Here is a 25,212-nt window from a genome sequence, read left to right on the forward strand (position 1 = left end):
TTTGATTTTTTTAATAGATTTTTAATTGTCAAATACCTCAACTTTGTTTACTTAATGTAGAAACTCCTAAACAAAATATTTACTTGTAGTATTGATAATTATGACATGTTAGAGTTTAATTCATTAAATAAAGTTAGTTTATGAGTTTTTACTCAAAACAAACTTAGTCGATGGGTTTTAACGTTAAAAAATCTTAAAGATAATTAAAAGTATAGGTTTTGTCAGAAAATTCAACAAAACCTCAAATAAGTGAGATGGTTTAGATCTTTTTGTTGGAACATATAGTTGTTGCTGCATCATCAACATAGAATATAGAATTGGTGAATTGTGACAATTAATGGAGTCAAAAATACAAAGTAGCAATGAAATCTGAAGAACTTCAAGGTGATTTAAAAATTCTAAAATTTACACATATCTATTAATATATCCACCATTTCATCATTGAGTCTTGGCACACATGATATGTTAGGATAAAATAACATTGAATTCTTTGTACTACAAAAAAAAATATAAAACAATCAAAAAGATCAATGTAGTATTTTATTGATTTTAAGAACATAAGTACAATATATTGGTGAATGAATTTTAGTTCTAGCTGTCTTCCTCTTTTAAATATGGATTACTTACACATAATTGAGATTAAAATTTTATAAGATCTCCAATTGAAAAGTAGTTGTATCTCTTAGAATAGTTGATTTTGTACTAGAATTGCACTTTCTAAAAAATCATTTGTCTTAGGTCATATTATGACAAATTCAATGAATTGTCTCAAAATTTTATACCGCTTCTAATGATATTTTATTTCTTTCACATAATAATTTTCGTACCAGGTCCATCAGTATGCTATATAATTTTCAGTCAATCTTCTTTCCTATTTTTTTAATGAGGGTGTACAACCAAATAGCTTCTTGAATCTAGTAATGTCATCTTTTTTATATGAAAAACAAACAAATTCAATATAATGATGTGAATTACTTATGTAGGGCTAAGATCTACACCGTTGAGACAACTAAATTATTTGAAGTTGATCTTATTTTTTGGAATTCAATCATTCCCCTTCACTTTTAGACTACATTCTTCTCCAATAACAATCCAATGATGTCTGATACCTTCCTAGCTAATCCATCATGCCTATAATTAATTTATGGTTCTTAAGACAAATAACAACTAGATAACCCGACAAAATCACGCTTCAAATATCATTTAGAATGTTTCAAACTATAGGAGTTAAACTTAATATGTCCCTGAAAAAAACTCATTCTCCTTATCTCCTCTCTATTCTCACTATCCTTTGTGATTGTGCTTCTATATATAACATTCCATTAATTTATTATACATCATTCCACCTCGTAAATACATTTATGTCTTCAATTAAATAAACCGAACCATAATTCATCTACCACCATGGCCCACAAGACAAACTTAACCAATAAGATTTCATTTGGCCCACATGTTTTCATCCTCATCATACAAGCTCTTCTTCCTCACCCTCCATTGGCGATTTTAAGCTCGAAGAACAGGTAATTCTTGTTCATTTTCGATGTAACTGTTTCTGAAAATTCATTTAAATGTTGTGTATATCATGGGTAGCGTTAAAAAAATAAGAATTGATGAAAGTTTTGAGAGATTAAAACCGATTTTGAAAATTGTGTTTATGGATTTCGGGTATATTATATGTCCATTTTTGATGATTTTTTGCTGGAATACTATTAAAAAGAAGTGTATATCTCGGTTAGTGTAAAAAAAAAAAGATTCAATGCAAATTTTAAGAGATTAAAAAGGATTTTGAAAACTGTGTTTATAGAGTATATTTTATGTTCGTTGTGATGATTTTTTGTGTGTAATTTCATTAAGATGATTTATATATATCATGGGTAATGTATAATCTGAGGGAAATTGTCCTAAAAAGTTGATTAATTAATGCAAGAATAATTTCCGGGTATTACTAAGAGAACTAGTATTTACAAAGGCAAAACGGTTTTACTGGTATTACTGATATTACTATGTTTACAAGTTCAACTAGTATTACTATGTATAGTACTGAAATGGATTTGTATTAGTAAGAGAAGCCTGTATAGTGTGGGAATTAATTTTAAGATTGTTAATAATGCTAATTGTAATGATAATTCCATTTTAATTCATGAAAAATGTAAAATCCGCCTTGCACAATCATTTTTTTTACTACGGGGATATTATATGAAGGATGTGCTGAAATATAATGGATATCGGGAGATAATGAAGAAGAATATGAAATTCACACTATTGTGTTGAAGAAATGAGTGGATGATGCCACATAATCTGCTTTGATTGAGGGTATTTGCAGAAAGATAAAGGTAGATGGATCTAATATGGAAGCGAAGATTAGTTACTTTCCAATAGTATTGTATTCAAACAAAAAAAATCATATATCTGGAATGATGAAGACGTTTTTGGATATCCACTGCAAGTTAATCATGAGAAGTGTAGAAGTGTTCTACATGTGAGTTCAACAATGTAGAAGTGAAACTTTCAGAAGAGGATGATACAGAGGCTACTGATACAGAGGCTACTGATGCAAAGGCTACTGATACAGAGGGTACTGATACAGAGGCTACTGAGACAGAGGGTTGTTATGAAGATAGTACCGAGAATGATGCAAATGATAATGAAGGCAATGGTGGTGTGCTCACATTTTACGAAGACATTGAGATGCATGAGAATTTCACCGAAAGAGATGAGCATGTGTTTGAAGATATAGAAGAAAGACCATCAGTTGAAGTCGCACCAGTTGTCTATCATGAACCAAAAATGATGGTATGGATTTGATTTTAGGTCAATAATTTATAACCAAGGAGGCAGCAAAAGTTCATATTCAGACGGCTTCACATCAGAAGTGTTTTAAGTATGATGTAATTAAGTCGGATACTAAGAGATATGTGATAAAATTCTGAGGAGCAAAAGAAGGCTGCAAGTAGTTTGTGCGTGTTGCAAAGTTGATGAATTCAGATCTTTGGACGGTTACAAGTTATATCAAGCAGCATAGATGTTTTGTTGTTACTACAAGAACACTGCCTAATAGATGGAGACGCACACCACAAATCCTTGCATCTAATTTGGCTCTAGATTATCCCAGAAGAATTGACACACCAGCTCCCAATGCTATGATCGATTTGGTTCATCACAGGGTTGCTGTGGATGTATCATACACAACGCTTTGGAGAGGAAGAAGACTAGCTACTAATAAAGTGCGAGGAAGTCCAGTAGAGAGTATTGCTTTATTATATTGTTATATGTACATGCTGGAGCAGACGAATCCTGACACAGTAACTAGTGTGGTTGTGGATAGGGCCAAAAAATTGAAGTATTTTTTTTTTTTTTTGCTTTGGGAGCTAGCATACAAGGGTTCCTCAAGATGAGGAAAGTCTTCATTGTCGATGCAACACAATTAAAGAATGTTTATGGTGGAGTTCTACTTGTTACGACTGCTCAGGATCCCAATCATCACCACTACCCAATTGCGTTTGGTGTTGCAGATGGTGAGAAAGATGATTGATGGATATGGTTTACAGAGCAGTTGAAATCAGTGATATCCGATGTCCCTGGATTGGTGTTTCTTTCAGATAGAAACAAAAGTTTGATCAAGACAGTAAGTCTAGTGTTCCCTCAGGCCGTTCATGGGTATTGTATATGGTATTTGTCTCAGAATGTTAAAGGACACATTCGTAACAACAAAGATAATTGTGCATTTAAGTTTAGAGAGTGCGCTCACGCTTATACAAAGGCTGAGTTCATGGACCTTTATCATGCTTTCCGCAGGAAGTATCCGAGTGCAGCGGAGTATCTTCACAAAAGTGTTGAAGAGAGGAAATAGGCTAGATGTTACTTTGAAGGAGATAAGTACGATGTTGACACCACCAATTCAGTAGAATCTTTTAATGGTGTTATTAAGGGCCCAAGAAAGTACACCTTACTACCAATGTTTGATGTCATCATTGCAAAAATGGGTGAATGGTTTAACAAACATAGGAAGGAGACAGTTGAACTACCGCCCACACTAAAACTTGTGCCTCCTGTGGAAACGAAAATGTCTAAAAGATGTGTTAATGCAGGGTTTCTTTCGGTTGACGAATTAAACAACTTGCATCCTCTCTTCCAGACCTTTCAAGCTTAACTCCAAACCAGAATTAGAAGATGATCCTTTTACAAACATCACATTTTCTTTTTCTTTCTTCTTTGTAAATACTCGTGCGTCAACATCTAACTCATAAAGTTTTTTCCACCAAATTTTCTTCTGCTTCACATTTAACTAGTAGTTCCATGTATCACTTGTGCTGCCGTCACGATGATACTTTGGCTCCTCATCGATAATACGAGCCAGAAAAGTTTCCTCACCCACAGTTGGAACCAACACATTGTTAATAACCTGAAAATAAAATAATCAACAAGATCAGTTTAAATATTATATTCTGCTAGTTTCTACTAAAAAGTATAAACATGTACCTTTGTTTTTCCAAGCGCATCATATATCTCTTCCAAAGGATAACCCCTCATACTACTCTTTGTAAACTAGCTCTTGCATATCTTAGGACAGTCTTCACAAGGGCTGTGTGAAGAGAGTAAAAAAAAATTCTCAGCTTCGGAATACACTCAAAAGCCAAGACCTACACAAATAAAGTGTCATAGTCTCAGATTTTCGGTTATAAAACAACTAAAATTTTACTAAATTGTATTCTTAACCTCTAACGGAATTATGAATCCAGGAAAGTCGCATGCCACATGCACTTCACCCTTCAGAAGCCCCATCATATGCTTAATATCCTTTATTGCATCCTCAAATGTTAGACGACCCCAAGGAAATGTTCAGCAAGCATCCAAATCTTCCACAATCCTTCAGATGAATGAGTCTATAGATCCACAATCCTTTGGATTTCCTCTGATAACCCAACCAAGGAAGAAAAAGACATCCATCTTCAATCTATCATTACATGCCTTCATAGACAACAACTTCTGCTTCACATCTTTTATGGTGATCTTCTCTTCTCCACCGAAGTAATAATCCACAAACTTAGAACTCCCGAGTTTCAAATATCTCATCGGATAATCATGCTAAACATGATTGCATGCTCCCTCATAGAATAGCGGATGGGAACACCATTCACCGCAAACCATGCAACATCTTCTTCTCCAGTAGAAATGGTACGCATGAGTAACATACACATTCCTTGGAGCTTTAGATATTGTTCATCAGGCATGTGGAAGAAATGCTAAAACTGAGGATGGCTTGTGAACAATTTAACTTTGTCCTTAAGCTTCTTGATCACATCGATTGTCTTGTTCACATAGCCCTTGGTTTGAATCTTGCAAGTCTTCGTGTACTCCGTGCTCGTGAAGTAAAATTCATGGGGCTGCGCTGGTTGCCTTGCCTGCAATCAAAATATATAGAACTAGTTATTCTTTACTAGTCAACCTAGTTAGACTAGCAAAACTATTAGAACTAGCAAGACTAGTAAAACTAGTAAGACTACTAAAACTAGTATGAGTTTCTCACTAACAATGATTAAAATGAATGCAAAAAATACCTTAGATGGTACAGCAGGCATGTCTTCACTTTCGGAATCAAGTGAGAGCAAAACTACAGTTGTATCTCTCATTGGAGTACTCTCTTGATGGACTACATCTTCTCCTACCTCCTACCGGCTCATTCCCATCTGAGACCACCTTTCTAGCTCTAGTGGAGACTCCACCTCTAGTAGATGGACGCTTTCTTTTTCGTCCCTCCATTTCATGTACAAGATGTTACAAACACAACAATTCAATTACTCTAAATGCAAACCGCATAGCAACATCGATTAAGGTTCCCCACGAACTCATATATACATAATATACACAAAGTAAAACACACCAGATTCATAAAACACCATTTATCTGAATTCAAAGCAAAGTTATTCTTTTAACATGGTTCCGACCTTTTATCATGCCATTCAAGAATTTCGATTGAACTAAACCAGTCAAAAGCCCACAACTACGCAACACATTTCGCTCTCCTTCCATATATCATCTTCACATAATAACATTGACCTAATTTAATATTTCACCATCTTTTTTTCCTAATTTCATAGGAAAAACACGATTTTCCCTTGCCCTTTTCAAAGTTACTATTTTCCCCAATTTTAAACCTAATTTCAAAATCCGACCAAATCAATGAGACCAAAAAAACACTTACCACAATGTACGAAGTTAGGAGGAAGATGAAGACCATGGTTGGAGCGTCGATTTCGTTGGAGAATGAAGAGGAAACGAAGAGAATCGCGGATTTAGGGTTCCTCGCCGTCGCCTTAGAGAACAGAGAGTAAGGAAGTTGTGACTTAGAGAAAATGGGAAGAGAAGGAACAAAAATGCTTTGTTTTGTTTAACAGATCCGCCTGGGTTTGGTTTGGACCCGATGGGCTTGTATTGGGCTGGTTGGAACTTGTAAATAAATGATTAAATGAAGGGAATTAGAGTCTTTGACCACATTTTGAATTTAAAATAAATACATAAAGAAACAGTTTTTTATTATGAGGAGAAAGAGAAACTTTTTTAAGAGTGATAGAGAATTTCGAGTTAAACTCCCAAACTATAACATGTCCATCGACTATATTCACCATGCTAAAAACATTTACTGTTCTTCTGGAACATCCATTTAATCTATTAAAACTAAAATACAATTAGAAATTAACACTAATTTACAATCAAATGCCACTGACCTTTAATATAGAGATTTTAGAATATTAATAAAAATTTAATTTACATACTAAACGTATATCTCTTACCTAAAAGTTCAGTTCCCTTAATGGCATATAATATCTCTTCCAAATCACGTTTGACTTACATAAAAAAAACAAATATATTGTTTTCAACCCTTTAGAAATAAAATGAACTAGACCGCGCGCGGATATGAATTTTCAGTTTTTAATTATTTATTTTATTAAATGATGTATTTGTAATATTCGTTTATATTATATTCATTAAGTAAATATTTTTTTTTGCATTTTAAACTATCTATTTTTTTTAAGAATGTGTGATATCATATAAAAAAATAAAAAAAAATGAGTATATAGAGTTAATTAGATAATTGTAAAAACAAAAATTTTCTTTCACGTGCGATATTATATAAATAATGATCCACCCAGTTAACAAAAATCATGATTTTTTTTTATGTGTTATTTTTTTTGACCATTTATTTAAAACTATATTAAATTTTACATATTTTAATTAGAATATTTTTAATATATTTACTTTTTTATTTGAAATGCAACTCAATATTTTTTTAAAACTTATAACAAAATATTTAAAAAATATTTTTAGAATTTGTTAGAAAAATATGAAAATTACATTTTAAATTAAAATTATCCTAAAATATGATAAGTTTTGATGTAAATATGATAAGTTTTGATGTAAATGAAAACTTAAATTATTTCAAAAATAATTATATTCAATGATAATAACAATTTAAATTGATTATTTTTTTAAAAAATACAAATTTTAAAAATATTGTTTGAAAGAAAATTTATTTCTCTTTTGAATATAAAATAAAAATATTATAATTAAATAATAAAAAGTATAAATAAAAACCATAAATGGGAGTCACCAAAAAGAAAGAAAAAAACAGTTTGCAAAACTAACCACCCATCCTCCTCCGATAAAAAATCCCAGCTACTACAATCCTTTTGCGCCCCTCTCAAACTCCTCTATCTCAAAGCCTCCCCTCCTCCCGCCAACCGCCCCTTCAACCTCTGTTCCCCCTGACAAAACTCCTTTTCACCCTCCTCTTGATATAAACCTTTCACATCTCTCATCACCCAGTTACCCCTCTACTGACGAATCTTACCCTGTTGTGGGTGCTCTCCTTCCCCAAGGAGTGCCTCCCAACAATCTTTAATGTGTACAAATCTATTTTTTTGGAATGTCCGAGGTATAAACGACTCGGCTAAGCACCGACCTTTTGCGCAATGGCTCTCATCTCATCAGCCATTTATAGGTGCCCTTTTGGAAACCCATATAAAAGAACCAAACTTGAATCAGTTACTATCTACCCTTTGTCCGGGATGGAGATACATCTCAAACCACAACACTGATGAGGATGGTAGGATTATTATTATTTGGAAGGACTCAGTCTCGGTCCAAGAGATCCACCAAACAAGGCAGTCTCTCACCTGTAAGATCACCCTCCAAACTGGTCAGCATTTCTTCTTCTCGGCTATATACGCTTCAAACATTAGAGAAGAGAGGCTTGACCTTTGGAGTGGTTTGGTTGAGGTTCAGCAAACCTACTATTTGGAAGATCAGAGCTGGTTGATAGGAGGAGATCTAAACCAGATAATTCATCAAGCTGAGCACTCCTCTCCAACAGTAAATCATCTTACTGCTGATATGGTGGAGCTAAGGGACTTTCTCCTGGACATTGGAATCGAGGACCTCCGATTTCAGGGCAATGCCCGAATCTGGACCAACAAAAGTCCGGAAAATCCGGTTACAAAGAAGCTAGACAGAGCTATGGTGAACAATCAGTGGATCATGAATTTCCCTAACAGCATAGCCACCTTCCTCCCCCATGAATTCTCAGACCACTCACCATGTGTTGTAAACCTTGCCTGCCCCCTCCCAACCTCTTGTACTAAGCCCTTTAAATTCTTCAACCACCTTACTAGCCACCCTAACTTTTTATCTTCGACTGAGGCTGCATGGACTCTGGCCGGAAGCAAAGCATTTGATCTATCTTCGCTGGGTTTCAAACTAAAAAATATTAAGCGTTCCCTTAAAACACTTCACCATGAGAGTTTCTCTGATATTCAAAAAAGAGTGTGTGAGGCTAATAATTTATTGAAACTGGTGCAGGTACAAGCAATGGCGGCTCCATCTACTACCTTATTTAACGAGGAGAGATAACTCCAAGAAAACTATCACTTCCTGCGTGGGATTGAGGATTCATTCTTTCAGCAAAAATCGAGGGTGAACTGGCTCAGACTAGGCGACCATAACACACCTTTCTATCAGAGCGTCGCAGCGGCCCGTGCATCTCAAAATGCTATCAGGTCGATAACCCTCTCAAATGGCACAATCATTACAGACCCGGATCTTATAAGTACTGCAGCTATCGCTCACTTTCAAACTATCCTGGCCCCTCAAGTTCTACATACTATCTCAGCTTCTCATAACTGGCTGCAAGAACTGCACACTCTCTCATGTTCCGACCACCACCGCCAGCTCATGTCTACCGCTCCAACACAAGAGGAAATTGCAAATGTCTTAAAGAAGCTTAACCCCAAAAAATCTCCAGGGCCAGATGGCTTTACATCTGCTTTCTTCAAGTCAGCCTGGCCTATAGTGGGAAGCGAAGTTCTGCAGGCCATCTCAAGATTTTTCATCTCCAACTTCTTGCCTCTCTCTACCAATGCCACTATTCTCACTTTGGTTCCAAAAAAAGCCCGGTGCTACGTTCATTGAGGACTACAGGCCAATTTCTTGTTGTAACACCACCTATAAGACGATCTCAACACTGCTGGTGAAGAGACTGAAGCTTATACTTCCTTTGTTCATCCTGCCAAATCAGACTGCGTTTGTCCAAGGCAGGTTGTTGATTGAGAATACTCTGCTCGCTTCTGAGATTGTCCAAGGTTACCATAGGAGGGGAGGACAAAAGAGGATCACTATCAAGGTAGACATTGCAAAAGCTTTCGATACTGTTAGATGGGAGTTTCTTTTCGCTTGCTTGAGGAGCTACAACATTCCGGAGGCGCTGATTCGTTGGTTGGAGGCTTGCGTGTGCACTCCTTCTTTCTCGGTGGCTTTCAATGGGTCTACTTATGGTTATTTTAAAGGGAAAAGAGGTCTAAGGCAAGGAGATCCTCTCTCCCCTTACCTCTTTGTTCTGGTGATGAATTGCCTCTCACTTGCTCTGGAAAGAGCAGCGGCAACTGGATCGTTTCAGTACCACCCTCGCTGTGAAAAAACCAAACTTACTCATCTCTCATTCGCTGACGACCTTCTCATTTTCTCTGATGGTTCTCTCTCCTCAATCCAGCCCATTCTTGGTGTGTTAAAAGATTTTGAGAAACGTTCTGGGCTAGCGATCAGTCTTAAAAAAACTTCGTTTTTTGCTGCTGGTTTATCCGACGCAGAGGTGGAGGACATCAAGACTCATACGGGACTTTCATCTGGAGTGCTTCCTATCCGATATCTAGGAGTCCCTTTGCACACAAAAAAGATCTCACTATCTCAGTGTGCTCCCTTGCTCCAGTCGATTAAAACAAAGTTGCGTTCCTGGACAGTAAAGAAGTTAACCTACGCTGGAAGACTGCAACTGGTCACCTCTGTCATCAATGGTATCACAAACTTCTGGACAAGTTCCTTTATCATCCCAAAGGCTGTTATACGTGAAATCGATTCATTATGTACTAAATTCCTTTGGAAAGGAGATATCACTGCCACTGCAACTGCAAAGGTTGCATGGGAAACTTGCTGCCTAGCGAAAGATAAAGGAGGCTTATCTCTGAGAAATCTAGATGCTTGGAATAGGGCTTGTCCTCTGAAAATGATTTGGTTGCTGTTCTTCTCCAAACAATCAATCTGGTCTTCATGGTTCAGAGCTGAAATACTAGAAGGTGATATTGAATTGTTCTGGGTGATCAATACAAGGCAAAAACACTCTTGGCTAGTGAACAAACTACTTGATGCTAGGGAACTCATCTACCCTTGGATTAGGAAGAATGTTCAAAACGGAGAAACGTCATACTTCTGGTCTACAAACTGGTCTCCGTATGGAAAGTTGTCTGACTATCTTCAAACGTCTACCGTGGTGCGCTTCCCGGTTAACAGAAATGCTACCATTGCTGAACTTTGGGAGAATGGTGCTTGGGTCGTCCCAAACGCACGCTCGGACAGACAACTGCAGGTACTTTCTCATCTATCCACTTTGGCTCTTAATGATCATGAGGATGAACTTGAATGGTGGCCTGGGAATCAGAAAGAAATCAGGTTCCATACAGGAGCGATCTATAAACTGCTCTGTCCCTCTTCCCCAACGGTTTCCTGGCACAAGGAGGTATGGTTCTCAGGAGGTATCCCAAAACATATGTTCATAACCTGGCTGATGGTTAAAAATAGGTGCCCCACTCGTGATAGAATTCTTAGTTGGGGACTGCAAACAGACCCAAAATGCCTCTACTGCAATGTTGGAGATGAGTCAATTACACATTGCTTTTTTGAATGCAACTTCACATGGGAAATTTGGAAAATTATCGCAGCAAAGTGCGGCTTCTCTTCTACTAGACAGTGGCAAGCACTACTACTTCAGCTTCAACACCATCCACCAAACAAGGTCCTCAAGACACTGCTTCTCTTGTGCTGGCAAGCGACTCTTTATACTCTTTGGACAGAGAGGAACAACCGACTACACAACGCCCATTTCTCATCATCTGCTGAGTTGGTAAGACAGATCAAACTAACTGTTAAAAACAGAGCTTCCAGTTTAAGGATTGACAGACCCAAGTTCTCATCATCTCTTCTCCAGCTTTGGTTTGCAACCTGACTACTCCTCCACTTAAAATTAATTCTGATTCAAGTTTGTATCTTTTGGATATGTAAGGTCACTTGGCCTACTGTATTTAAACGCTGTAAGACTTTTGATTTCTCATGCAATTTAAATAGAATATCCTTTTACAAAAAAAAAAAAAAACATAATCACTTTAAATTTTACGTGAGATGGATGTTATACACCGGTATTATATGAGAATCAAACAATATACATATTTGTTAATCATTTTTTTAAACTATACTATTTTTTTTGTGGAAGTCCCCTTAGTCCAGTGGTTTGGTTAAGGGTTCATTAATGCTTCTACACCAGCAGATCCAGATTTCAATTTCCGGAAAAAAGATTTATTAAACAATTATGCAAGCTATGGTGGAAAGACGTACAAAGGATCTTCGACATGGTGCTAGTAAACCCAGTCAGGCGTAGATCTTCATAGAGCGGTTCTGGTGATGCAGTTAGACATAGATCCTTATAAGACAAGTAGTATTGTCGGTTGTCGAGTCGTCTATGTATTTTTTTTATAATTATAATATCCTAATAAATCAGCGTTAAAAAACTATACTATTTTAAAAACTTTTCGGACATATGATCTAGACGTTTAAGTCCTATTGGACCTATGCTTAAACTATATCAACGCTCTCTTTTGCTAAAAGTTTTTATATTAATGTTTTAAAAACTTGTTGGACTTATTATTATGATCAACTCAAACACTCTTCTTACTCTTTTAAAGATTATATCCCCTAGCCATTGTATATGATCAACTCATTTCTATTTAAACAGATCTAATGGAGATGGAAAATAGTTAGGCTAACACTCATCTGTATTTTCTAGGGCTGTTCAATATGGCAAAACCGAACCGTACCGAACTGTACCGAACTGAACGAAACCGAAATAGATAATATGGTTTGGATTTGGTATATACCATACAAACCGAATGAATATGATTTTTAAAAAAACGTAGGATTTGGATATCGTTCGGTATATAACCGATAAAACCGAATAAACCGAATAAAACCGATCAAAAAATAGAAACATGTAAATATGTATATATTTTATAACAAAGTATGAAAATCATAAGTTAATTTTTTTGCTAATAACTATTACCATATTTTTTATAGTAATAAAATAGTCCTGATTTGTAAAACACTTGAACTCTAATTAAATAATAATTCATCGCAAACATGCTTCTTATTTTCTTAGTCTTCTTTTGATCTTTTTGCTTTAATTTAGCATTGAATAAATTAAAATAAAGATTATAAATTTGATGATAACAATTAGTGGAAATTCTTCACAATTTTTTTTTATCTATAAACGAATAGAGTTTCGTGTTTAATAGAAGAAACATGACTTTGATGAACGCTAAATATGAAAGAATATAATAACTTATTTTTTGTGCTTCGTGCTTCTGTTTTATCTTTTGTTTTCTATTTTTATTATCAAAATTTTGAGCTTTGATTTTAATTATAGATTTGATTATTTTATTAGATGATAGAAACATTTTTTATTTTTGTTCTTTTATTTAAACTTATAATAGTTTTTAATAAATGAATGTGTTGACAACAAGAATCTAAAATTCATATAATATGATCCCAAAATAAAGAATTATGTTTTTTGGTATAAAACCGAATAAACCAAAAACCGACGGTATATAAACCGAACCGAACCGAAGTAAATATGGATTTAGAATGGTGGTTATATTTTACTAACCGAAATACCGAAAAACCGAAAAAACCGAACCAAAACCGAACCGGTATCCGGATTGAACACCCCTAACTATTTTCTTTACTAAAATGAGGTTTTAATCTTTAATCCAATGGTTTCTTTCGTCAAGTTTAAACAAAGCAAAAACAATACTATTGCTTGTGTCGAAGACAGAAGAACCATCGAATACTCTATTATAAAAAGTTTTTATGTAGTTAAAGTGTGAATTATTATATTTTCTACTTTTTTTACTTAGAAGTATGTCACTATTTTTTTTTTAGGGTTCCTCGTTAATATAAAATGTGTTATAACAATGTACAAACACGGCCGATATATGTTATGTTAATTGTTAATCCAAAGTTTGTCCAAATTCATTATAAGGCTGCCACGCAAGTAATAAGAAGATGTTAGGCGTTGACACCTCAGTAAGTTCATATTGCAATTAATACAAAATTGAAGTTACGAATTTTTTAAAATCTTCAAATAATATATAGGGGATATCTTTGTATGAAACTGGTAAAGCCTGCAAAGAAACAAAGTTTTAATTAATAATTAGTAACCGTGAAAAATAAGACGTGGTCCTTTGTTATTCACACACTCTTTCACAAAGTAAAATTTTCATTGGTAAAATTTGAGAAAATAAGTAGATTTCTTCTCAGATTTGAGCGATGAAAACACCACCGGATGCGTTTTAAGAGAATTTTAGTGGAGAAGAAAACCGTTTTAGAAGGCTTTGTCAGTGACAGAAAAGAGAGGCTCTCGGATTTCAAAAGCGACAATCGCGAGAACACCGAAACATTTATGTATCTAAATCTGAAGTAATTTTTTGTTGCAAGTCGGTATGTGTAAACAATGTAACCCCAAATTTTGAGGAATTGCATTTGGACTCTACTGTTCATTCTATTATGGTTTCAATTTGTTTATCCTACATGAATACAAATGGAATAATTTTTAGAAATCTGAATATGAAGTAATTTTCTGTTTTATGTCTAATTCATTATTTGTAATCGCGTTAAACTAGAAGTTTGGGCCTTTGTGTATGTTCTTATGAGCTGAATATAATACTAGTTAACAAAACTAAATAGAATAATGTGTAGTGGTGTCAAATACACTATATTGGTTAAGAAGAAATGTACATAGAATACTACTTGCATGAGAAAATATAATAGATATGTCTTACATGGTTTCCATTCTACATTGTTGTTCTACTCTACTTAAGATTTTCCATGTACATTTCTTTATCCATGCTAAGACATTTACTTTTCCTTAGGCGTCTCAGGTTTAGCTGGAGATGATCAAGGCTGCCTTAATGGACGACAATTTGAAAATTTTGCGTCCATCACAGTTCGAGAAATTATTACGGATATATCCCATACATTCTTTGTAATGTTTGTTCATTATATTTTGTCCCGACAGTTAGTAACAGTAAATTTTAGTCAATATACTATTTGCTAATTTGAGACATATGTAGTATAGTATATCTACATCATTTGATAATATCAGTAACTTGTACTATATTATTTTACATGTTCCAATATATATATATATTTATTTATATACAATGTTCCAAATTATTAATTTTTATAATATTTGTTTGTCGATTCATTATCATGTTCAATGTACTTTTAGCTTCATTTATAAATAATTTTTCAAATTATAATGTTTTGTTCTATTATTAAAATATAGAATATGAAGGTAACACAATATTTATTATGTTTATTGTAATTTCACCTTTAACATTAGTGCCACCACAACCATCAATTGTTTGATCGTTGCCACTGTCTTCTCTTTGATTATTTGGCAAATTCATTGTTATCACTTTTCTACTTCACATGTCTATTCTATAATTTATAATTATATAGTATCGTTTAATATTACATACTGTTATATACTATTTTTTATTTGGATATTTAGATTTAAGGTTTATATTTAGGTTTAAAGTTTATAATTGATCTTAAGGTTTCATTATTAGGGTTTAGGGTTTGGTATTTTGATGGTAGAGTGAGGTTGGGGTTAAGTTTATAATTTAAAGTTAGTTAATTACTTTACATAATTGTTAGACAATTCATTAACTTGTACTATACTATATATTATCTTTTAATTCATTTGTATATTCATTCGTATTCAATGTTCCAATTTATTAATTTTGTATACTATATGTTTATCAACACTAATATAAGTTTCATACTATTTTTCACTAATATAAGTTTCATACTATATGAATAAGTATGTGGTCTATAAGTGTGTGACATGGACTTTATTGCGTGATGGAATTGTAAAAAGTTGTTTTTCACTTTTGTCCATAGCTATAATCAACAACGTCATCTATTTTTCCTTTTTCACTGGGTACTTGCAAGTGAAGGCACTTACAATAATAAGTGTGTGTTTGAGGTTGGAGCAAGACATCTTTTTAAAAAATATTGACAAAGAAGACATGATTGTTTGTGGGAAATGATCAAATGTGTCCAATGTATCACCATATGAATAGTATCATACATATTTTTAATTTTTTGGTGAAATCATACCTCAATCACCATTCACTACATTAAATGATATTTTATAGAATTTTTGTAAACATTGATGACACATCAGTTAATTTTGCTGACGTGAATTTTATTATACAACAAATATATAACTTTTATATAAGATAAAAGTTATTCATTTTCATTTCTTTGTGGTTAATTTTATTTTTAAAATTAAAGTATTAAATGGTTACTTTTTTACATTTTATTTTTACAAAATGATTGCTTATTTTTTTAATTTTTAAATGAATATTTTTTAAAAAAAAATTATATAAAATGACTATTTTTTGTTCTTAATTTTTCTCTATAAAAAAAATAGTCATTTTTATATTAAAAACTAAAAAAGATGTTGATTGGGGATTGAAGACTTGCAACAACGATTTTCATCAGGACTGTATTCATGAAGTGAATTGCGGAAAGAATCAGTTTAGATAAAGATATGATTAGGATGGTCAATCAAAGAATATACGGTCAAGCAAGGTTGAATCTTTGGAAATCAAATCGATCGATTTCCAATTTTACTGTGGTAAAGAGAAGATTGTGGTTTCATATGACGAGGTGATTGAGATTCGAAGGGATCAGGGAGATACAGCTAGGATGGGGATTAAATAAGAATTGCAAGATTAACATATGGATTCTCAAGGCAAGGGGTTTTGGAGATGTGATAGGAATGTTCTTCAATGTTTGAACCAAGTTCGGTAGGAAACAAGTAAAACAGACAGGACTCGTCAGTGGGTTAGTTCAAAGACGTTTTATTAGATCAGTAAACGGTTTGATTACAGGTAAGAAAATAAGAGAAAGAGTAAACCGGTGCTCGGAGAGCTCGGCCGGGAAAGGTAAAGTTGGCAAGAAAGTAAAGAGTAAAACCCTAGTTTCTAACCGCCAAATGTGTGTGAAATGTTTGGATCCCTTTTCTCGTCACCCCTCCTCCTCCTTTTAAAATCGAGCTCCCTTCTCCCGTTTACCCTAGATCATCTCGTAGTAATGGGCTTTAGCTTTCCTCGGGCTTGGTAAAATGCCAGAGTAATCAGCCTTACAGCTGAGTGATAAACCATGGATTTTACCCATTTTCAACCATGGTTTATGAATGTTTTAAGATATATTATTACTATATAGAGTCTATTTAGAGTAATTACAGGTTCAGGTACTATCTGGAAGGAAATGATGTATGTGGAGCTTTTTGGAGATCTTTTGAGCTTCGCTGGAAGCAAGAGATGGTCGACGGTCGCAATTCAATATCGACCGACAGATACCACCGAATATCGATCGATGTTGGGATCCTCACATCGATCGATTATGAAGCCATCCGAGAATTAATGACAAATTAGAAGATTTCAAGTTTCACAAAAGTCTTAATATTTACATCATTAGTCTTTGGCCGCCTGTTAGGCTATTTATTAGGGTTTTGTATCATTTTAGAGGCAGACTTGCCTGAGACCTTTTAAACCTAGTTTGGAGGAGGCAAGAAGCCAACATTGAAATATGAGAGCTTAGTTGGAGAGATAGATCATCTACTGCACAACAAAGAAGATCTTGAACTCCCTTGTTTTCATATTTCTGTTTACTATTTCTATTATTTATCTAAGTATTATTCAGACCATCACAACTATGAGTTTCATGAATATGTCTGAGTAGTCCTTACTGTTAGATTTAGGTTTCTCAAATAGGTTGATAAATGTAATACTGACACAACAATTATTAGGGTGTTTAGAAATATAGTTCATTCATCTAATTATGCTTAAAGCTAAGTTTAGGATTGATCACCCTTTAAACTTAGATCTTAGGATTAATTGGGATCAAGCCATTGCTTGACCCAATACCTGAAAATAACTAGTATGATCTAACTGACTAGATGCAGACGAGAGTTGGTCTAGTGAGTTGGAGAATACAAATCAAACTTGTCCGTAAACCTTTCTGGAAGAAGTATCGATCGACGCAGCGATAGCCCTGTCGATCGATATTTCAAAAGGTGTATCGATTGATATTCACAAAGAATTATCGATCGACACTTTCTCGTGATTAAAATATGAGAGTTGAGATCCGAGATCAAGATTAGACAGTCAAATAGATTGTATCTTCGTTTGAATTCAAGAACAATTAATATTAATAAACTCCTAATTTCCCAAACTAAGTTTCACTTATCATACCCGAGAATATACTTGAATCTAGATACTTCAACCAACTGTTAACAACCTCAAAACAATCAATTGAGCAATAAACTTGCTCACCAATCCATTTACTGCTTTAAAACTTATAAACCAATTAATCTAGATTTATTTCAAGACCATAATCTACTGTGTAATCCGAATCTCTGTGGATTCGATCCCTAAGTACTACATCTGAACTTCTTATTTGAGAGAGTAATTCAAGCCTTAGGGTAATTTGAGTGATATCAAATTTGGCGCTGTTGCCGGGGACTCTTTCTTATTACCATTAGATTACGTTTAGAATTTACTCTAGATTTTGTTACTAGATTTGCTAAAAGTTTTCTCTCTTTTCCTGCTGACACAGGATCTTCAAGGTAGAAAACATGGATTTCGGCCGGACATCGATCGACGGAGTGAGAGCAATATCGAGCGTCATGTCGACAGAAATATCGGTCGACGACGCACGTCGAACATCGATCGACAACACCCCGCCGAAAGCAGGCAAGTACTCACTTACCGAAGATGCTAATGAGATAGTAGTCCTAGGAGAACCTAAAGGTCAACTAAGCAACGCAAATAACCAAATCATGAATGAACATGAGACTGCAATCCATGTTCAAATTAAATCTATCTCAGAAAGAGATAATGAATGGAAATTGCCTTTGCAAGTCTACTTAAACCCTGGAAGGACCTATTCCAATAGGTCCGCAATTAGACTACCAAAAGATGATACCAAGAAATTCGGGATCAGTCCCGAATACTTGATTATGGTACGTCAAAACCCTTTCCGTGGAACCGTCTCAGAGCGACTGCACGATCAAATCGAGTATCTAGAAGAATTAATGGATGATGAATACAATCGTTGTAAACTCTTCTCATTTTCCTTAGAAGGCGACGCCAGAAAATGGCTTGACCAAATACCAACAGGATCTTTGACCTGTTGGAAGGAGATAAGGGGTGCCTTTATCAATCAATTCTTCGATGAGGCGCACAGCTGGGATGTAAGGAAGAAAATTTCCACGATCCGTCAAGGTCCACGGGAATCGTTCAGAAACGCTTGGGAGAGATTCAAGAGTTACCAACTTGAATGCCCCCATCATGGCTATTCAGCGCCACAGATAATTAATACCTTTTACAGAGGTATTAATCTTCATTACCAAATTACGCTTGACATAGCCAGTGAAGGGAATTTCAGTACCAGGAACCCTGAAGAAGCAAGGCATCTGATCAAAATTATAGCTACGGGTAGATCCTACGAAATGATGGACGTAGAGTTAGGAAGGAAAGCTGACCCAGTTGATGAGTCACCTTTACCCGATATTAAAGAACATCTAGATTCTTCTCATTCTGCTTTTGAGGGACAAAACCAATTTGGGATTTACCAAATTGATGATGATACCCTATCTGAACTAGAACAGCAAATAGGTTTCGTAGACAGCCAAACCTTGGAAAATAGGTACCCTAACCACGATAGCTTCACCCAAAATTATGATGCTACTATTGGATCACGCCGGGGCAGAGCGAAATTTAAGCTAAACCAAGCTTTCACGGGAAATCGCAAATTGGCCACTGACCTGAACGGAAAGATAGACTTAATCTTCAGTGAGCTGACGAGGAAGTTCGACACTTTGAGTGAACACATTAAGAGACTGGACAGTCGGGTCGCAGAAAATGCAACCTCCATCAAAAGAGAGACAGGACGTCTCCCTGGGCGGACTGACGCGAATCTGAAACGTCATGTTAATGCCGTGATATTGAGAAGCGGAAAACGCCTCATTCCAAGTACCATAGAAATCAACAACAGAGAGAAACATGCTGTAGTTGAGGAAGCCGGTGAAAATAGGTCACGCCCTGTAATCCTCGATGATCCTAATACCGAGTCAGAAATACCTCGAGAGAAGGAGCGACCCAACACCGAGAAATAAGCCATCGACCTCGAGGAGGAAGAAGAGAATTAGAAGAAGATGTTGAAATCGATCGACAAGAAAGAACAAACGTCGATCGACAATCCACAGTGAATATCGATCGACACCCTGGAAACAATGTCGATCGACTCTCGACTCCTGCTGAACCAGCCATAGAGAGAGTGTATAGGACTCTACCACCCTTCCCTCCTAACAAAACGCAGACTAAGCGAGAGCTAGATAAATCAATCTGCAAGAAAGCATTCGATAAGATCATGTTGGAGATGCCATTGAGAGATGCAATAAAAGTATCACCTTCAATAAAAAATATGTAAAATATATGGTATCCAACAGCTTTCCAGCCGCTGAGCGCAGCGTCATGATGGTTTCAGAGAAAGTAAGTGCAATAATCCAAGGCGAGATCCCGATCAAGAGACCCGATCCGGGCAGTTTTGTTTTGGATTGCAATATACGGAACAAAAATTTTCCTTGATTCCTTTGTGACCTAGGTTCCAGCGTGAACCTCATGCCACATTCTGTCGCAATATCCCTAGGATACGATGAGTTCAAACCTACCAAAATAACTTTGGTTATGGCTGATAGATCCGTTAGACTACCTGAGGGAATTGCTTGACGACGTGCCAATACGAATTAACGGCTGTCATGTTCCAACGAATTTTGTGGTACTGAAACACTACAAGAAAACAGCGGCATACTGAGGGAAAAAATCGTCGGTATATCGTCGGAATAACGCTATTCCGACGACATACCGACGAAAAAAATCCTCGGAAATAACTCCTCGGAAATTCATCTTTCCTTGGAAATTCCTCGGAAATTTCCGACGGAATTCCGAGGAAATGAATTTCCTCGGAATATTCCGAGGGCTTTTTTCGTCGGAAATTCCTCGGAATATTCCGAGGAATATGTCGTCGGAATATTCCGAGGGATACACTTCCTCGGAATATTTCCAAAATTCAAAAAAAAAATTATAAATTTATTTTTTTTAATTGAAATTCAAAAATATAAAATTAAAATTGAAATAGAAAACATATTTAAAATACAAAAAATAATAAAATAGTTTTTATAAATAAAAAAATGTTTTATAAATACAAAATTAGTTTTAATAAATATAAATATTTTTATAAATATGAAATCATCTTTTTATAAATACAAAATAGTTTTTATAAATACAAAAAATAATAAAATAGTGTTTATAAATAAAAAAAATGTTTTATGAATACAAAATTAGTTTTAATAAATATAAATATTTTTATAGATATGAAATCATCTTTTTATAAATACAAAATAGTATTTATAAATACAAAAAATAATAAAATAGTGTTTATAAATCAAAAAATGTTTTATAAATACAAAATTAATTTTAAAATATGAAATCATCTTTTATAAATCCAAAAATCGAATTTATATACAAAAACGTTTTGTAAAATCGAATTTATATAAACGTTTTGTAAATACAAAAATAATAAACAATTTATAAAAAAAATTCTAAATCAATTCAACACAACCAAATCACAATTCTAAACCTGTTACACAACAAATCACAATCCTACCCAATCACCCTAACAAAAATCTATCAAAAAACTTCTAAAATCATCTAATCTACTTAAAAACCTAACAAATAGGACCTAAGAGAATGAGATAAGGTCCTTACATGATTTGTAAAGGAATGGAAAGGATTCGCCGGAGAGATCGTCGCGAGAGAAGGTGGAGAACGCCGGAAGGAGAGATAGATCGCCGGAGAGGAAGAAGAGAGAAATGGGGAAGAAGATGCGGTTCGAGTTTATAAAACCTTGGTTCTGACGGATATTTTCCGTCGGAATTCCCTCAGTATTTTCAATTTCAATTTTCGCGAAATATTTGGCGGCTTGTTTGCCCGGTTAAATGAAAATATTCCGAGGAAATTCCGACGGCCACTTAAATATCTGTCGGAATTTCCTCGGAATATTTTCATTAATTCGAGGAAAAAGAATATCATGTGCATGTATTTCTATTAATTTATATTGTTCCTCGAAATTTCCTCAGAATATTCCGAGGAAATACCGAGGAACTAGTGTTTGGGGTTTCAAAACATCAATTTTTTTTGCCGTATTTCATTTCTTATACAATTGTAATGCATACCATTGAAGATTCTTTGTATAGATGAGCATAAACCATGAAATAACAAATTTCAAAACGAATTGTAAGTATTCCCTTTACCGTTCATTAAAGTGTATAAGTGTTTCTCTTATGTTGTGGGAATTTCGTTCATACAATCGGAAAAGTGTTTATTTTAGGGTAATGAACAAATTTTTGACTTCATAATGAACGTAAGACACTTAATAAGGGTTATATAGGTGTTATTCAAACCGCAAAACGTTATTTTCGGTTTAAAAACCCTATTTCCTCGGAATTTCCTCGGAATATTCCGAGGGAATTCTGAGGAAACCCTTTTCTTCCTCAGAATTTCCTCGGAATAGTCCGAGGAAATTCTGAGGAACTAGTGTTTGGGGTTTCAAAATCTCGAATGTTTTTTTATTAACGGATCGATCGATGTATTTATGTCCAAAAACGCATCGATCGATCACTAAGATGGACCAAAGCGTAACAATGTGATCGATCGATGAGATTATCCCATCGATCGATCAAGGATATCAAGTGTTCCTCGGAATTTCCTCGGAATATTCCGAGGAAATTCTGAGGAACTAGTGTTTGGGGTTTCAAAATCTCGAATGTTTTTTTATAAACGGATCGATCGATGTATTTATGTCCAAAAACGCATCGATCGATCACTATGATGGACCAAAGCGTAACAATCTGATCGATCGATGAGATTATCCCATCGATCGATCAAGGATATCAAGTGTTCCTCGGAATTTCCTCGGAATATTCCGAGGAAATTCTGAGGAACTAGTGTTTGGGGTTTCAAAATCTCGAATGTTTTTTTATAAACGGATCGATCGATGTATTTATGTCCAAAAACGCATCGATCGATCACTATGATGGACCAAAGCGTAACAATCTGATCGATCGATGAGATTATCCCATCGATCGATCAAGGATATCAAGTGTTCCTCGGAATTTCCTCGGAATATTCCGAGGAAATTCTGAGGAACTAGTGTTTGGGGTTTCAAAATCTCGAATGTTTTTTTATAAACGGATCGATCGATGTATTTATGCCCAAAAACGCATCGATCGATCACTATGATGGACCAAAGCGTAACAATGTGATCGATCGATGGGTATATGTCGAAAAACGCATCGATCGATCACTAGTTCGTCGGAATTTCCTCGGAATATTCCGACGGATTGATGTTTCCTCGGAATTCCGTCGGTATATTCCGAGGAAACCCAAATTTTGGGTTTCCTCGGAATTTTCGGGAATTTCCTCGGAAATTCCTCGGGAAATTCCGAGGATTTCATTTTCCGTCGGAATGTCCGTCAGAATACCGATGTTTTCTTGTAGTGAAATACCAGAATGAACCAAAGGACCCCCTTATTTTAGGTAGACCATTACTAGCTACTGCAGGTGCGATAATCGATGTCAAAGAAGGTAGGATATGTCTAAACATTTGAAACATTCTGATGACTTTCGACATGGATAATCTGATAAAACGACCCTTGATCGATAAACGGATTTCCTACGTGGACGATATCTGTGAATTGGCTGAAGAATCTTTCATAAACCTGTGCTCAGACGACCCCCTGGAGAAAGTACTCACAGCTAGTGAAGAAGAAACTTTCAGTGTCGACAGTAGAGCTGAAGAATACACACGATTAATGGATGTGAGCATGGAGACAGCAAGCGTTGATGACATAGAGGTTGGCGCTTCGGAAATCAACGTCGATCGATATTTAATAAAAGCTGTCGATCGACAACCATCACCCTTGAAGGAATGGGATCCTGAAAAGGCACCAAAGATTTAGTTAAAACAGCTCTGCCCGCTGGACTCAAATATGCTTTTCTTTATAAAGATTCATACCCAGTAATCGTGAACGCCAACCTCACAAACGGAGAACTTGCGTTATTGTTAAATAAACTACACAAATACAGGAAAGCCCTCGGGTATTCTCTCGAACATATTCCTGGCATTTCTCCAAATCTGTGCATGCACCCGATTCACCTAGAAGACGGTTCGAAATCGTCAGTGGAACACCAAAGGCGACTGAACCCGAACTTGAAAGAAGTTGTTGAAAAGGAAATAATTAAACTTCTAGATGCTGGAGTCATTTACCCGATTTTGGATAGTAATTGGGTTAGACCCGTGCATGTTGTACCAAAAAAGAGCTGAATCACTGTGGTGAAGAATGACAAAGACGAACTCATTCCCACGCGACCGGTCACTGGACATCGAATGTGTATCGATTATAGAAAGCTAAACGCTGCTACTATAAAGATCACTTCCCTTTACCTTTCATTGATCAAATGTTGGAAAGATTGGCAAATCACCAATACTACTGTTTTCTTGACGGATACTTTGGATTCGTCCAAATCCCTATACATCCTGACGATCAAGAAAAGACCACCTTTACATGCCCTTATGGAACATTCGCATACCGCAGAATGCCATTCGGTCTCTGTAATGCCCCTGCAACTTTCCAACGGTGCATGATGTCAATTTTTACTGATATGATAGAAGACTTCATGGAAGTCTTCATGGACGATATCTCAGTATATGGATCTAGTTTCAAAAACTGTCTCGATAACCTATGTAAAGTTTTGGCAAGATGCGAAGAAAAGAATCTCGTTCTAAATTGGGAAAAATGCCATTTTATGGTTAACGATGGAATCGTCTTAGGACATAAAGTGTCTGCTGCTGGTATAGAAGTAGATCAGGCAATGATTGAGGTAATGACCGGCCTGCCGGCACCCACAAACGTGAAAGATGTGAAAAGTTTTCTCGGGCATGCCGGATTTTACAGGAGATTCATACAAGATTTTAGCAAAATCGCTAGACCTCTCACCTCCCTCCTCTGTAAAGAAGTTAAATTCGACTTCACCGCAGAATGCATAAAGTCTTTTGAAGAAATAAAGCAAGCCTTGATAACCGCACCCATCGTACAAGCACCTGACTGGAATCTTCCTTTCGAAATCATGTGCGATGCGAGCGATTTCGCTGTAGGAGAAGTTCTAGGCCAAAGGAAAGACAAAAAGCTACATGTAGTCTATTATGCCAGTCGAACTCTCGACGAACAAAGAAATTACGCAACAACAGAAAAAGAACTGCTAGCTGTGGTTTATGCATTCGAAAAATTCCGTCAATACCTGGTTGGTTCGCGAGTCATCGTCCACACTGACCACGCTGCAATTAAATACTTAATGCAAAAGAAAGACGCAAAACCACGACTCCTTCGATGGATCCTTCTACTTCAAGAATTCGACATCGAGA

The 25,212-nt window shown here is 35.5% G+C and overlaps 1 protein-coding gene across 1 annotated transcript; it reads left to right on the plus strand.

The window, feature by feature from the left end:
• The first annotated feature begins 6,206 nt into the window (after window positions 1-6,206).
• Window positions 6,207-11,548, plus strand: LOC106441757. Its single transcript, XM_013883526.2, has 4 exons — window positions 6,207-6,328; window positions 8,073-8,856; window positions 8,959-9,432; window positions 9,572-11,548. Exons 1-4 carry the CDS (start codon window positions 6,207-6,209, stop codon window positions 11,546-11,548), a joined length of 3,357 nt encoding a protein of 1,118 aa, XP_013738980.2.
• Window positions 11,549-25,212: the final 13,664 nt, after the last annotated feature.

Source organism: Brassica napus, chromosome C8 (assembly GCF_020379485.1).
Source record: "Brassica napus cultivar Da-Ae chromosome C8, Da-Ae, whole genome shotgun sequence".
In the NCBI taxonomy this organism is placed as follows: domain Eukaryota; kingdom Viridiplantae; phylum Streptophyta; class Magnoliopsida; order Brassicales; family Brassicaceae; genus Brassica; species Brassica napus.

Coding starts and splice junctions, on each gene's coding strand:
- LOC106441757 (XM_013883526.2), top strand. CDS start 6,207: ATGTACGAAGTTAGGAGGAAGATGAAGACCATGGTTGGAGCGTCGATT. Junction 6,329..8,072: donor GTCGCCTTAGAGAACAGAGA/GTAAGGAAGTTG, acceptor TCCGGGATGGAG/ATACATCTCAAACCACAACA. Junction 9,433..9,571: donor ATGCCACTATTCTCACTTTG/GTTCCAAAAAAA, acceptor CTGCCAAATCAG/ACTGCGTTTGTCCAAGGCAG.